General features: G+C 39.5%; 1 protein-coding gene across 1 annotated transcript; it reads right to left on the reverse strand.

Moving 5' to 3' along the window:
• Positions 1–12,485, reverse strand: taf7 (TAF7 RNA polymerase II, TATA box binding protein (TBP)-associated factor). The gene is made up of 12 exons (XM_022201777.2): positions 12,294–12,485; positions 10,986–11,062; positions 10,816–10,894; positions 10,251–10,384; positions 9,876–9,996; positions 9,685–9,743; positions 9,152–9,224; positions 7,981–8,094; positions 6,776–6,970; positions 4,035–4,147; positions 3,376–3,435; positions 1–2,991 (listed from the first exon to the last, which is right to left on the reverse strand). Exons 1-12 carry the CDS (start codon positions 12,310–12,312, stop codon positions 2,947–2,949), a joined length of 1,089 nt encoding a protein of 362 aa, XP_022057469.1. The 5' UTR covers positions 12,313–12,485; the 3' UTR covers positions 1–2,946.
• Positions 12,486–12,702: the final 217 nt, after the last annotated feature.

Here is a 12,702-nt window from a genome sequence, read left to right on the forward strand (position 1 = left end):
TCTGTTGTGTCCAGGGGATGGAGGGAGTTTATTGAAGTCTTCTTGGGCTCACACGGTAAATCATTTAAAATAGAAACTTGATATTCAGTTTCAGGAAACCGCAGAGCGACAGAACAACCAGCAATATCTACCGTTTCCTCCTTTAATGAATCAATTCTTCTGGTTCTTTTAGACGAAAGAACTACAGACTCTTTACTCTTGTGTTTCTTATTGACCAAACTTTTCATATACAGCTGAGAACTAGTTGCTAAAAGTACAGAACATTATTTCTTATTTTAGGTGTGATAATTGTCAGTAAACATTGTAAGAAGTGGAAATTGACAGGGTTGTATAAAGTGCTGTTCTTGTACAATATTTGTCACTTAATTGCCCTCAGGATTCTGTTGTTGAGCTTACTAGTTTTACATAACAGGCAGATGCTGCAGCTGATGATGCTGTAATTCACATCACCAAGGAAACAAGTCCATCATAATTTCAATGTTAACAATCCAAAATGAAAAGGTCATACACAGCTTTCCTATTGGGATAAAGAGCCAAAAAACAAAAACATGAAAAATACTAAATAAAAATGTGGTCAAAAACATTGGTACTTTAGTAAAAACCACATATATATTCTCTATTGTTTAGCACAGGTATATTGCTCTGTATTTCTGATGGAATTTTTAAAAAAACAAATAAAAATGACATTGAGCATTACTCTAATACTTTGCAGCACATCCTTTTCAGACAGTCACTGCAATCATACAACTTTGGTAAACGCTTAATGAGATCTCTACATCTTATATATTTAAATACTAACATTCCTCTTCAGCCAACTGTTCTCATGTTAGATGGGTCCCTTCTCCCAACTGACAATTTCAACCTTTTCCATAGATTTCAGCTGGATTAAGAGCAGGACTTACAGCAGCCACTTCAGAATGGTCCAGTGTTTTCTCCTTCTCCCTCCTTGGGAGCACTTAGATGTATGTTTTGGCTCATTATTCCTTTGGAAGAGCCATGAAATGCCACTGAGTCAGAGCTCTCTGACACTGAGCAGTATGCTTCACTCCCGAGTGCTTTGATAATCTTCTCATTTCATTGTGCCCTGTTCAGATTCGAGGCAGTTTGTACCAGACACAGAAAATAACACAGCTAAGTCTCGTCCATGTTTCACAGCGGGGATCGTGTCTTTTTCTGTGAGCGGCTCAATTTTTTTTTGCCTCTGTAAATCAAGAGATGATGTGACTCACCAAAAAGCATAACATTTTATTTCATTTGCCCAAAGAGCATTCTACGAGAAGGATTGTGACTTGTCAACATGGTAGATTTTCTTGTTTCTCTTTCAGAAGTGGGGTCATCATGGGTCTTCTTCTGTGCACCCACTTTCATTCAGAAAGCAAACAGATGCTGCTGTGCTTTGACATTGGAGGTTGGCTTCTATGTATTTTCAAGTTTTACTTAGTTCTTTTTCCACCTTTTGAACTATCCTTCTGATCAGCCTGGGGTCAGTTTTGTGGTCACATCTAGGAAGGCTTTCTACAGATCGTAAACTTTATAGTAATATCCAAAACTATGGTCATAGAAACATGAAACTGCCTGGAGATGGTCTTTTAGCCTTTACCTTCAATTTGTTTCTTTGTCTCTTCTGATTCACAGTATCAGTATGGTGCACAAAATTTTTTTCTCCAGACGGCATGAAGACTGAAGACAACAGCCACTACGATTCATTTCCCAATTCTGTCCAGGCTATTTTAGATAATCAAAGTTGAAAAAATGAGAAGTCAACTCTCTACTCAGCTTTTATGTTATAATCTCTGGTAGACAAACTCATGCATGTATGCATGACAACACTAAACCTTCCACTAATACTCCATTATCAGAGAGATCCCTTTCTTGTCCAAGTGTAATGCTATCATATTGACTTTTTTTTTTTGCTTGAAAATGTCAATACAAGTAGAAAGCACAAATATGACGACTTGTGAGGGCGTAATGTGTCCTCCTTTGGTTCCGATCAGTGGCTCCCAACCTTTTTCATCTGACACACCCCCACAGACATGTCTGATGGACTCGATAGCCCTTTCATCGACACCTCTCATGATCAAATAGGCTCGGTTTAACTCATTTTAAATTGGATCTTATTAAACTCGGTATTATATAAAAATGGATATTGTAGTTCAATCAGTTGAACTGTCAATGTTTCGGTCAGCACGGTCCGAGCTACTCAATCATTAGTTTAATCTGTATATTGAGCACTTATCTATTACCTCCAGTTTTCAGTTGTTTCAGCAACAATGTCTATTGGATTTCAACCATGTATTCACTCTTGCACCATTACTTATTGATTGCAATTCTTCATGCATTAGTTTTGGCTTCTTTTTCTATTTTTTATAGTGAACTGCTCAAACATGTTCTACTCAATTCTTTAATGAAACTGTAATTTCTGTTTTTAAAGTTGAGCTAATTACTTCACACATACACACTGGTTACTAAGAAAATGCTCCCTGGGGTCCTATTACCAGTGGATTAGGATCACTGGCTGACATTCACTAAGTTCAGAGGACAGCACATTAAATACACTACAAAGCAGCAACAAAGATGCAAACACAATTAGATGAGTTTCAATCTCTTTGACAGTTCTGTAATTTTGTTTTCATAAAACTAAGGAAATACAAAAAAAGTGAGCTACAGTAAAAGTTGGCTGAGATTGAGGTTTAGCATGAAGAAGAAAAGTAAAACAAGACACAAGCCAACCAGATAGTTCAGTCACACAGTATCTAATAATACCTTTTATCAACTTAATAAAAAAATCTGAACTGTAGTTACTGAAGGAAGGTGTTTGCACTGCTGTAGGTGAAATACATAAAACTGGTACAGGAAGTCCTCTAATAGAGACTCCCTCCTCCCTGGATGAAGGCCGTTCTCCTGGTGATGAGTGGCTGAAGATGACCTGAGACTGCCCCCTGGTGGTCACTTCTCGATCAGTGAGTCCAGCTGCTCCTGCAGGGAGGCCAGCTGTTGGAGCAGAAAATAGAAGGCGTGATTGATGCCCAACAGCCCCAGGGTGTAATTGGAGGGTAAGTGGATGATGATTAACATGTCTATTCACATTAATTTGCTGCCTTCATTTGTCAATACAAACAACGACCCAAGACAGTGGGTGGCCACTATGCCATAACTGCAAAAAGGACTGCTGACAAATTAAATTTCACTTGATTCGATTTGAACTATTTGAGCTATTAGGCATGAAAACTGTTGGGTTTAAATACAACAGAAGCCTCACAACAGTCTGTAACACTACGTTTGACATTCACACAAGGTAAGTTCATGCAAAGTGCTGAAAGCTGCAGGAAGCTCACAGCGAGCACCGATTCCTGACTTTTACAAAAAGGCTCTTACCTGCTCCATCTCTCGCTCCTCCTGCTGAATAATCTCGTCCAGCAAGGCTTGGAAGCGGTTCTGTGAGAGGAAAACAGACAAACAAGATTTGTTCGAGTCGACATGCTGAGGCTCATTAAATTGTGATGGCTTTAAATGTGTGTCTGCCTGGGCTTCTCGTGTCACTATCTCCCCTCTGACAGAAAGGCCACTTGGAATGCCAGTCAGAGACAGCTGACCTTTTCCTTGCGACTGTGATAATAACGACTAGAGATGGGGCTTTGACGGTCCCAAAACACCGGGCAATGAGAGCTCTAAATGGCAACGTAAAAAGGGTCATGTCTGCTCATGTTCCACTTCTTCCAAAACCTCCACTAAAGAGTTCTGTGCAAGAGAATGAATGTTCATGCCATTTTTGGTCCACAGCAAAGCTTACACAGTAAATGGCTGGCGGGAGAGATGTAATATTTAAGGTTTTAAAATACCAAAAAAAAAAAAAAATAAGTTATTGGTCTCCAACAGTGAGTGCAATCAGCTGTTTTTTTCCTCAGATTTTCACATCAATGTTGAAAGAATTTATGCTGCAAGAAGGCTTTTGCCTCCAAGCTCATCTGCATCTTGTTTATGTCTCTGTACATGCAGACCTAGTTTCTGAATGACAGTGTGTGCTCATTGCTTACTTTGAGGGCCTGGTTTTCCACTTTCATGATGAGCTCCTCCTGCTGTTTCTTTCGGGCGCGGGTTTCCTGAAGCTTTGCCTTAATGTTGTTGATCTGCACCTGATACTCCATCACTGTGGGAAACAGCAGGAGGTTCATGTGTTACAGAAGGCATAAACACACCCAGAAAACAGTTCTGTCAATTATGTTTCTGCTTTCTCGCGCAGTGAAGACTGAACAGAAAAAAATGGGAGAGATGATAATGTGACATCATTTGAGAGCAACGCTACTCCTAAGAAGTAGGGGTCGACCAATTATCTGCTCTGCCAGTTCTAGAATTCAATATTCAGCAGTGTAACTTTTATATTACCCGATTACAACACAATAAATTGATTCTAAATATCCCTGTATCTGATGCAGTTACCTCTCTCTAGCTGTAGTCACCACTACCTGATCTTAAGTAATGTCCCACCCACAGCATAATCCGATTGGTTACACAATAAGAGTAATAGCATATCAACGGTGAAGTATAAATACTGAAAACTTTCTTTTATGTTAACAACTGTAAAGCACTGCAAAGCCATTTCACCTTTTAATTTAAAGTTTATGTTATTTTGAATTTGGACACCATAGTTTTCTTTTTTGCAGCAAATGTATACTGCTTCCAAATACTGGTTCTCAGTCTCCCTGATTACTAATAATTGGTATCAGCCCTAAAATGAACCATCAGTTGACCCCTAGTACAAAGCTATGAGGACACAATAGGAAACATATCTTGCTAAACCACAACAATGCCTCAATTTAATTTTGATAAATTGCAGTTAATAGGAGCAATCAGTCCATTTCCAAGGACATGTGCCAGCATGGCCAAGCTCTAAAAGACACAAATGAATCAGTCTGCTCTGGGCTCCACACAGAGTTCTCATTAAATTCAGCCCAACTGGTAGTATCTCACAACAACCTGCGGCTCCACCACTATCAACTACCCATTCACTGCTCCCTCCTACTGGCTCTCAATTCTTTTATATAGCCATTGTAATATGCAGAATCAAGCGGGGAGGAGTCCCTGCAGAGTCATTTATTACAGCTTTGCACAGCTGCCAGAGACACGCACAGCCTGACTCCGACATATTGCAAAAGGCTCTGCTGGGATGCTACAGTGGAGCTGACCAGTCGTGTTGCTGACTGACAGCTCTATGTATGCAGATAAGGAGGCATTGTGCTGTCAGACTGGACAGCTGTCTGAGATGCACGCTGAGCCACAACACCTGTCAGACTGGTTGGTTGAGGAGCAGAGCCGAGAGCTGGCAATGTGTGCAGCTCTGTAGGCGAGAGCTCAGCATGTGTATTTATGGGAAAGCAGGGCTATTTGTTTGAGTGTGTGTGATGTCTGACCTAGAAAACTCAGCTCTGATTATAAGTCCAGACACCTGGCTGAGTTTATTTTGGTCTGTGCTTTGACAAGTATCTGAGGGCAGTTGGATTTAATTTGACATCAGATTGTCTGCAAGTTTTTTGACCCTGAAGAATCAAAAATTAACCCATGTTGATATTGTAGAGGATCCCTATTAGCTGAAAGTCGTGCAAGTCGACAATGAGAATCAGCATTCACTGTGAGGTGGAAATTGCAAGCACAGCATGAAAGATTGCATAATTCTTATGCGGCACTTAATTCATCCACACACACACACACACACACACACACACACACACACACACACACACACACACACACACACACACACACACACACACACACACACACACACACACACACACACACACACACACACACACACACACACACACACACACACACACACACACACACACACACACGGCTTTAAGAAGAGCTGATGCTCAATTACAGCTGCATCCACACTAATGCGTTTTAATTTAAAGTGCATAATGTCTGTTGTATTTACTTCTACCATCTATATTACTCCTGCATTTGTGGATCCCTAAAACAGTGACTTTTGCAAATGCTGCCAACAGTTGATTAGTTTGAGAACTCCAGGGTTACATTCTAGCCTGGACGTGTAGAAACTGAGACTTCAAGAATCTATGACACAGACAACTATATTTTCTTTCCAAACTGTCAATCGATGTTTCGCGATTCATCACACTTATATCACCTGACCTTTCCTATAGATAAGGGAAGGTAATCACTGGTCTTATTTTTTGCTACTGGTGTTCTTTCGTTGTAGCGTTTACTGTAAATAAGCATCCTACCTCCTGCTTCATGTTTATACAGACATCTACATACCCAGTGTACGTGAATAGTTCTCTGACATGATTTTAATATGCACAAAGCATATTTCTGAAGCTAAAATGCGTGTCTGGATTGAGAGTGTTTTCAGTTTAAAACACTTTAAAAATAAAAACGTACTAATGCCGAAGTAGCCTTGAAGTAAATGTACATAAACATGCACCTCCCACACATGGGCTTACGTTTATAACTCCTGTAATCGTCTATATAGGTGAGCATATTCCACTAAAATTTTCATACTCTAAACTGCAAAAATCTGGTAAGAAATATAAACTGTATTTTTGGCAACAACAAATCCGTCATAATTTGATTTGGCCCGCAAATAGCAAATTAGTTTCATCAGGATTAATGTGGTAATTATTTTAATAGGAAATCAATTCACTGTTTATTTTCTGCAAAATGAAAAACAATTGTGAAGAATGGCATTTAATTATTAATTAAAACTTGGAAATGTAGTTTCTGGATGTGTACAGAAAAGCTGCTCTCCTCTCACCTATCTGGTTGTTTCGGTCACTTTCGTGCTGTGTGGAATCAGACTCGTTGAGTTTGTCTTGGAGCTGTCGGACCAGATCATCCTCTGTATCCATGATATTCAGGTCCTCGTCCTCGTGCCGGTCTCCTTCGTCCTCCTCATCCTCACTGGAGCTGCTGATGTCGTTGAAGATCTCCCTCAGTTCATCACGCTGGGCTGGCCATGCAGAAAGCACATTAGTGTTATTAACATGGACGCAAAGATGGAAATGGCAAAGATTTAGAGCAATTGCTTGGGTTCAATCTAGGTCAGTGAGAATGCAGTCTACCGACAAACGGAATATTTTAGAGCTGTGGTCTGATAGGACTTAAACCAGGAAGGATTAAATAACCACAAAGCTGTTCTCTTATATGAAAAACAAATCTCTGCTCCAACTCTCGACAGTACAGTTGAAGTTAGAAAGCACAAAGGAACTCTGGATTGTTGCACCACAGTGCCTATTTAGTGCTTTTGATGTCCCTTATTCATGAAATAGTATATTTACATATAAACTAACCCGCTGGCTAATATTAGCTAACTACAATCTGTGTATTTTTCAGTCAATAGGTGACTAGTAATTGTAAAAGAATTTAATTAAAAGACCACCGCAGGATTTAAAACTAACATTTTACACTGATTGTACTGGTATGTTTTACTTTTCCATGAAGAGAAATCAGTTTATCATTTAGATACACTCAAAATGTATCTCCGTGGCGGCTGTCGGCTGTTTCAGCAAGTCTCAATGCTTTCCACAAATTGAGATGATTCATGCAGTTTAGAAGGGGACAAGTCAGAAAGGTTGTTTTCTCAAGGTGATGTCTCACAAACATGTCACAAGCTGACTATCAGTAGATGCTATAATGTACTGATCTTCCCTAAACTTCTCACATGCATTAACTGAGGCAGCTAGTTGGCTGATCACAGAGAAGCCTCTAGTCTCCACTCAGCAAGTCAGACAGGTGTGTGACCAGAAATTGCTTTGAAAAAAGTAAAAGATGTTCTACTGTCAGTGATTTTACCTATGTGGGCTGGGAGCTAAAAGATGCACACAAACAGACATGCTAATTGTCAGCTGCACCGGCTTGACCAATGAAAATTTGTAGTCACACTTTGCTGATTTGTGGTCGCACTCTGTAACACTGCACCCCATCTTACTTCCCATGATTTACTAAAAAAGTTGTATTTACCAGAGGAGCCATGGCCCATCTTGTGTCCCGAGGTGCCAGGTGAGGAGTCCAGGTTGGTCAGAGAGCCGTGTTGATCTGCTTCCTTAGACTCATCCTCTGCTATAATTTCATATCCTGAACACCATGAGTTAAGGCTGGCACACTCTCTGTAGATGCAATTCACCCTTCAAAGGTCCAAAACCCAAAGACTCGTGCCCCTATAAAAAAAACTTTTCTTTGAAGAAGACTTCGAAGGTAAAATCCAGATGATACTCCATGGGAGTCTTAGTATTCATTAGAGTGTCATGTATATGTCTGCTGCGGTATACAAGCATAAAAACTATAATTAGAATCTAGTTTCGCTGTGACCAACTAAGCAATGATAATGAACAGTCCATCTCAATTAACACACAGCAAGCAGCCACTCAAAGAAGGCCTGCTGTGCTCTTATTCTGTCAGGAAAGTCGAGAGTTTCATTAGAACACTAATAGCTTCTTTGCACAGTGCATCTCTCTCACAAGGGCAATAGAAATAGTCAAGAGCGGTGAGCCAAGCGGGAGGCAGGACACCTAGTTGGGCCTCGGATCAACCTATTTTGAGTGTAATTGGGTTGTGTGAATGTTCTTATATTTGTTTAAAATGACAATAGTACAAACTATTTAATGCATCTTGAAAACTAAAGTGGGCTGCACAGCGGTGTAGTGGTTAGCACTTTCACCTTGTAGCAAGAAGATCCCTGGTTCGAATCCCGGGGTGGGCCTGGGATCTTTCTGCATGGAGTTTGCATGTTCTCCCTGTGCATGCGTGGGTTTTCTCCGGGCACTCCGGCTTCCTCCCACAGTCCAAAAATATGCTGAGGTGAATTGATTACTCTAAATTGCCCCTAGGTGTGAATGTGAGTGTGGTTGTTCGTCTGTATGTGTGGCCCTGCGACGGACTGGCGACCTGTCCGGGGTGTCCCCTGCCTTCGCTCAAGTCAGCTGGGTGGGCTCCAGCACCCCCCCGCGACCCTTGTGAGGATAAAGCGGTGTATAGAGAATGGATGGATGAAAACTAAAGTCATAGCTACAGGTTAGGTTTGACACTAGAAAGTTAAATCTACACTACATTGCCACTGTTATGCACACTGACACTGGTTTTTGGGATTTTCAAAATGAATGTGCAGAATACTTGTAGGTCTCTAAAAGGATACGAACACTGACAGCATCAGCATCTGTGCTCAGCAATCTCTTCACTTCCTTTTCCACATCAGGAGATTCAATGTACTGCAAGAGAGAGAGGGACAGAGAGAGAGAGATCGGGTTACTTGTAGTGTTTGCAGTCTCTCTCACCCACACACACAAAGGCAGCAGCTGGCTGCGTGCCAGAGAGCACATTAGCGATTAAAAACAGAAGGGGCCAAATCAATATGGCTCGGCTCGGCACCTTCAAGAAGATTTATTCAGAAGACAAAGTAGAAGTGTAGTGCTCAAGCTCACTCGCTTTCACTCTGATCAAAGCTATAGTGAAATTGCTTTTTTGCATGCCTTCAGGGCAAACCAAGATGGAAAAGCTTTATTTATATGTAAATCTTAGTTTTCACTTTTACCACAGTTCCTGTTTTATGAAATGTAAATGTCTTGTTGGAAGATAGCCGAGGAATAAGACGGATCATCAAACAGGATGCTAAAGAGATGTCAGGAAAATGGGAGGGAAGCACTGGGGGGAGAATGAAAATGTCAAAACCTTCTTTTTCGCAGTCTTCCGAAATCTTCTTTTGCGTGTGTTCTTCAGAGGGCAGGTGACTAAAGATAAACACATCGGGATTAGTGAAATCAAAATGGGTCAATCAGGCTTGGAGGGCAAACTGTGTTCCCCAAATGATGGGTCAAGTTTCTGGCACAAACAGCACTTAAAGCTGACGTTTATCTACTTACTGCCGTGATTCCAAACAAATTTCTTGTCCTTGTCTTTGTCCTTCTTTTTGCTCTTGGGGTCGGTTCCAGTTGGCTCCTCCAAAGGAGGGTAAAGGTCTCCATCTAGTGTACATACCAGCATCTAATCCATGGATGCAAAAAATTCATGATAAATAAGTTAATGTGCTTTACAATTTCTACAATATTGTACTAATGTGTTATAAGTAACAAAAAGACAGATAATGTTTTAATGAAAATGTTAAAAATGTAAAACGTTTTTCTATTTACAATTAGTATCCTAAAGAACCTTCTTATTGCCACAGGACTGCTCTCCCTGCCAAAATCAGCAATCAAAATTCTAGCTAATGGAGATCACTGATTACTGCAGCAGTTTACCTGGCAGACATCAGCTGTCTTGTAAAACGTCTTCTTGTCCACTGTTTTGAGAGATTCAATCATACAAGGCAGATCCACCAGCTTGCAGGCCAAAGGGACACGGTCCACTCTCACTATGCCATGACGACCATCGGCTACAAATAAGAGGAAAAAGAAGGACAAAATAAGGATTATTAAGGAATGAGATTCTAGTAACCACTGCCATTACACACAGAACACACAGAAGGAACATTTCAATTTGAAAAGAAGAATACAAATACCATTTTCATATATGCATAAAATAAGGTGCAAAAGATTTGGTTTTTAAATACGCAGTCATATTGATAGTCATATTCAGTAATATGTCACAACAGAACAAAAAAAAATAAAATAAAAAAACTGCAATTTCCAACGAGCTAAATATTCACAGTTATGAGAATGTCAGATTTGCTGAGTTGAAAAAGATGCATAGTTATGTGCAGCTAACAATGCATCCTTTTAGAACAATGTAGGGGACATATTAAATTAGTGCTTGAACAGCGAGGTCACACAGGTCACACTCGACACCAGTGCTGCGAATACTTACGGTGCAACTCGATGGTGAGTCTGTCTTTCATGTTCATACTGCTAGACTGTGCAATCCTTCTTACTGTTGAAGCATACTCCTGTACAAGAGAAAATAATTTAATCCACATCATTTTCAGCTAATAGTCAAATTGAATTTCAATGAAATAATCAAACACAACAGAGTCTCACCGAAGGAAGCCTCAGGATAAACTGGCTCTCCAACTCATAAGGAGCATCCTCCTTACTCTTGGAGCCGACTTTCCCAACTAGAATAAAAACAAAATGACATAAAAACCAAAAAAACCTTTTAGCAGCTGATAACTAACTAACCTCACACCACCAGACTTCTTTTTATGGGGATACCTAAAAGACAAAGTCTACGCAATGAGACCTGCAACAGTGACTGAATTGAGAGCAACCATTGAACGTGAATGCATGCAAATACCAAGGGAATTGTTTCATGATGTGTACTATTCCATCGCTTCGCGTTGTCAGCAGTGTCTGGACCAGAACGGACATCAGTTTGAGAACAGGCGGTGACAAAACCATAGAATGATGTTTGTAAATTCTTTTACATGTTGAAAATTAAACAAATTATAATAAACACCGAGTTTAAAATTATTTAAAGTGTGAACACATTTTTTGGGGACACCCTGTGTGTGTGTGTGTGTGTGTGTGTGTATATATATATATATATATATATATACATATATATATACACTACCTTATGAAGCTTATTGAGAGAATGAGCAGAGCGGTAATCAAAGCAAAGGGTGGCTATTTTGAAGAATCTAAAATAGAAAACATGTTTTAACTTATTTCACACTTTGTTTACTACATAATTCCAGGTGTGTTCATTCAAAGTTTTGATGCCTTTAGTGAGAATCTATAACGTAAATAGTATTATTGTTATCATTATATCACATATCAAGCGATTTTATAACTGTCAATGCTCATCATAGTTGTATTTAGTGTTATACACATTTTTTTGTTTCTGTTGAGCTGTAGTATTATAAATGTAGTTTTCTACATAGAATCTCTTCTATACACAGTATCTATCCATGTTCTTAGTATGTATTAGGTCTGTTGCACTGCTGAAATACAAAACAGCGTAAAGTAGTACGCGGTAAACAATCAAGTGGCCAAACTAAACCTTTTTTTTTCCAGTCAGTCATCCCATGTAAGACAGCAAACATTATCATGATATCTCTCATTAGTATGAAATGTATTACTAATTCGAGAAAACACTAGCGACCTTACGCTCAGTTTGATATATATATTAGGATAACTAAGTAAATGACCACTATACTTTGATGACAGATGTGTAAGAGTGTGAACAGTAGTAGCTAAGTAAGTGTGCTGTGAACTAGTAAAACATTATTTAGTGAAATGAAATAAATGTAGCGGCAACAAGGTAAACAAACATTGCAAGATGTGCTAACAGATAGCTATTGTTAGCATAGCATGCTATACTAATGGTAGAGGGTTTAAACGTACCTTTCAGTTTAGATGTCATGTCCGCTGTTGTAATTTCAACCTTGCATCTGCATAAACGTATTTAAGTGATAAAAATAAACAGTCACGGGAGCAGAAGTAAACTAGACTTTCCTGATTAAAAACCGACAACCCTCAGCTACACAATGCTCTCACAGCAACGACCAAAACGAAAATGCGATGGCGACTGTGTGGACTCTTGGTATGTTCAAGTTCTCCTCGTAAATTTTGATTTTAGCACTTTTCAGCACCCTAGACAAAAACGATTGTTTGACTGAAAATTAAATTGCAGTCCAAACATGTGTAGTATGAACTAAAAATAACTCTTAAATATATGTGTGAAACGTTATTTTTTAACTTTAGCTTGACTAATAAGGAACTAACGCTGATTTAGACGAAATGACAGATTCGG

The sequence above is a fragment of the Acanthochromis polyacanthus genome, chromosome 10 (assembly GCF_021347895.1).
Source record: "Acanthochromis polyacanthus isolate Apoly-LR-REF ecotype Palm Island chromosome 10, KAUST_Apoly_ChrSc, whole genome shotgun sequence".
NCBI classification, from domain to species: Eukaryota; Metazoa; Chordata; class Actinopteri; family Pomacentridae; genus Acanthochromis; species Acanthochromis polyacanthus.